General features: G+C 35.6%; 1 protein-coding gene across 1 annotated transcript; it reads right to left on the bottom strand.

Annotated features, from left to right (window-relative positions):
- Nucleotides 1–1063: 1063 nt before the first annotated feature.
- On the bottom strand, nucleotides 1064–3427 carry LOC127650786 (H-2 class I histocompatibility antigen, K-D alpha chain-like; the record flags this gene model as incomplete). Its single annotated transcript, XM_052136425.1, has 4 exons — nucleotides 1064–1173; nucleotides 2259–2537; nucleotides 2766–3035; nucleotides 3139–3427. Coding segments are annotated over 4 exons (948 nt in total), but the record flags the coding sequence as incomplete, so codon positions are not given.
- Nucleotides 3428–3760: the final 333 nt, after the last annotated feature.

Here is a 3760-nt window from a genome sequence, read left to right as displayed (position 1 = left end):
GAGAGATCTCCTTCAGTGATTCAGAATGATTCATAACCATTAAAGTAAACAATACAAAAGATAATACAAATCCAGTGGAGTGACAGTCAACTTACATTACAACAGTATTAACACACTGAAAGAGATATTCACAAGGTCCAAACACAGATCAAATAAACATCTTAAATTAGAAAAATGTAGTAAAAGAGACTTTAGAATAGTGACTAATGCTGAAAAATGTTACTGTGCAAATGAAAATAAAGTGCATCTGCAGTACGTGACTGTAACGGGGGTTGAAATGGGAATGGAGGCGGCGAGAACTGGCTAAACATTCACATTTTTTGTACAAATAAAACAAAGACTTCTGAATGTTCGTGATCTCTGATCCTTCAGATGTCACGATCTTAAAAACAGCATTCATCTGTAATGGATTACATGAACATGAACATGGGCTTGAGATTACTTTAGTAATAAACCTTTGTTAGTCAACACCACTGCCGCTGCATCCACAAATGCAAGTTAAGACTTTACTATGTAAAGGAGAAGCCGTACATCATCACTGTCCAGAAGCGCTGCTGACTTCTCTGGGCTCGCTCTCATGTCAGAAGGAAAGTAGAAGAGTGGAACCATGTTTCTTTGGTCCGACAAGTCCACATTGTTAATAACACAAAATGTTTTTGAAAAACAAAGCTGTTGTGTTATCCGGGCCAAAGAGGAAAAGGACCATCCAACATGTTATTAGCGCCAGGTCCAAAAGCCAGTGTCTGTATGGGCCAGGGTGTGTCAGTGCCCATGGCACGAGTAACTCACATGTCCATGATTACACCATGAATGCAGACAGAAATGTACACATTTTGGAGAAACATATATACTGTCATCCATCACAGTCCTTTCAGGGACATCAGTGCATTTTCCAGCAGGACAACTTCAAACCAAATTCTGCCCGGATTACACATGTGTGGCTGTGTATTAAAAGAGTGCAAGTGCTAGATTCTGCAGTCCTGACCAACTCCAAAATGATTTACTATCCTGCTTGCAGAAAGAAATGTCCATGAATCTGACGTGGAGATACCTGAATGATCTCTTACAGTGTGTTTGATGAATCATTCTCAGGTGAATCAGCAGCATTGAGTCGTTCAGTCTTCTCAGAGTCACTTTTCTCTCTTCTGTCAGACTCATTACAGTTTAACTGGACTAGAAGAGATACAGCAGATTGTACATTTACACAATACATATACATTTCATAACCATGTAAATATGCTTTATTATTAGCTGAGAGAAACACAATCATATGTGTATGTAGATTTAATATGTCAGCACTAAACTTTTTGTCTCACTCCAGCTGTAGATGAAACTGTCACTTGCCCCAATCACACCAGTTTGCATTGTCACTAATGTTAGTTAATCATGTGTGCATTTATGTCTTACCAATATTTGATTTTATATATTAAAATTGTTGTTTTGAATTAAGATAATTTAAAGATATCATCAAGGTATTGTGTTCTAGCAAACATGAGATTTTGTCAAAATTGCAAGAATGACTTGTGATTGTCTTGGGATATTTCAATATTCTTATATTTTCCATTCAAAAATATTTCTAAAGTATATTGAAGTTAAAGGGAGCGCTCACACCAAACGTGTTTTTGCGCTAGATTGACGTCTTGAGCATCACGTCCTGCTGTGTTTAATGGACCCATGGCATAAAATAAACAAAATGTTTTTTTTTATAGTGTATTGAAGAGTTAATTTAACATTAATATTCCAAGACATTAAATGATCAAGTTCTTGTGCAATTAATGTTGAATATTAATTTTCATCCTGTGAGATTTAGAAAGACACCTCAGACATCAAACCAAGAAATCTGACATACAATTATTGAAAATGGATTCAAGAACTATTTTACACAACAGAACATTTAAAGTAATAATTTCTGTATGAAATAATTTGAACTCACCATTAGACCCTTTTCTTTTGTGGATATAAACACAAATCGCAATCATGAACACTGTAACTGTGACTGCTGCTATTATGATTGTTATAATATTTGTTCTAGATGCTTCACTGCAGTTTCTGCAGTTTCCATCTGCAGAATTACAAAATACAAAAATATAAACACATTACAAACACCGAAATGTATAATTACATTCAACAACTATTTTCAGATGTACACTTTAAAGAAAGCTTAGCCTCTTTTACAAATGTGTGTTCAGGTCAGAAGCGACACAAATACAACAAATGTCCACATATTCACTCAATACTGAAGATATGATCATATTTACCCCATTCTGATATAACCGGCTCTTTTACACTGATGTGATTGACATGGCACTCAAAACCCTCTGTCTCATTTCTGTGGATCTCCACACTGATTCTCAGCTGAAAGGTTTCATCACCGTTTGGTCTGATTCCAGAAGAGTTTACATGATCCAGTTTAATGCCGTTCAACATCATATTCATCTCCAGGTGTTTGGGGTAGAAACCAGTGGCCAGACAGGTCAGAATCAACTTGTTTTGGTCTTGAGGAGATTCAACAGCAAACATCTCAACATCTGGACGAGCTGGAGCCAAAAGAACCAACAATAAATACTGTTATAATTCATCATAAAGAATAATTCAGGATATATACATCAAATTCCAGAGTCTAATGACAACATGAACACATTCAAGTTTTCATACTTTTATTTGATTCATTTCCTCACTCTCTTTAATTAGTTTTTGTACAGGACATACATTGTTTAAAAATACTGCTAGAACTACTATTATTACTAAAACTTATTGAAACATACTTCTTTGAGTATTATTAAATGTGGAGATCCAGTTCATGCAGTTGTTTAGTTGATCCTTGATGATTTGGTTTCGATCTGTTAGACGGTCCCACTTCAGTATTGTTTCTTTGGCTTTGGGATTTTTATTGATCCACTGTGTTGTGTTAAAATTAAAGGCAATAAAATCTTCTCCATCATATTGATACTCATTAAACACAGTCAGATACTTGATTGCTCCATCAGGAAGTTTCTCCACCTCACATCCAACTCTTCTCTGAACTACATGAAGCTCTACAATCACAACACAAATATTGATTATAACTCACACAAATTATAGATAATTACAGTTTCATAACATATCTGATGATTGATCAGAGAAACCCATTAAACTCACCAGAACACTTGGAGTTTGTGCAGTTTGACAGAATATTAACCTGATGTAGAAACCAGTCTCTAGTCTCATGTAGCTCAGGAACATCTCTCCAGATTTCTGATTTCTTCCAGTCTTGTTCTTCATGACTGTATTGAGAGATCTGTCTATCATCACACACACTAACAGCACTGAACACAGATCCAGAGAATGTGTCCGGTGTGGAAAGGGCGGTGTACTCATACTGGAGTGAGTGTTTCTCTGGGGAAAAATAATGTAAAAACAGTGTCTTTGCAAAACATACATTCAATAGTTAATGGGCTGGTTGTAAAATGGAAGTCAGAATATGATGGGCTGTCTTTGTATCACTAAACTATTTGGGCTGTTTATATTGAGTTTTTCTCACTAATCACAATGTAATCACTGATCCAGAACTGAACTGCAATAAAGTTGGCTTGATGTTTGACATTCGACATTCACAATAGTCACAAATTAATAATTAGCATTTGAATACAATGACTTACAGTCTTATAACCAACTCCAAAATTTGCATCTAGATATCAGCAAAAATGCACATCTATGCAGGGCTCCAGACTACATAAAATGACTAAGGAGAAAAATGGCTGGTTTTAGTAGCCAAATCACA

This window comes from Xyrauchen texanus, chromosome 10 (assembly GCF_025860055.1).
Source record: "Xyrauchen texanus isolate HMW12.3.18 chromosome 10, RBS_HiC_50CHRs, whole genome shotgun sequence".
Lineage (NCBI taxonomy): Eukaryota > Metazoa > Chordata > Actinopteri > Cypriniformes > Catostomidae > Xyrauchen > Xyrauchen texanus.
Note: the sequence above shows the minus strand (reverse complement) of the source record. Positions and strands in the feature narration are given on the sequence as shown.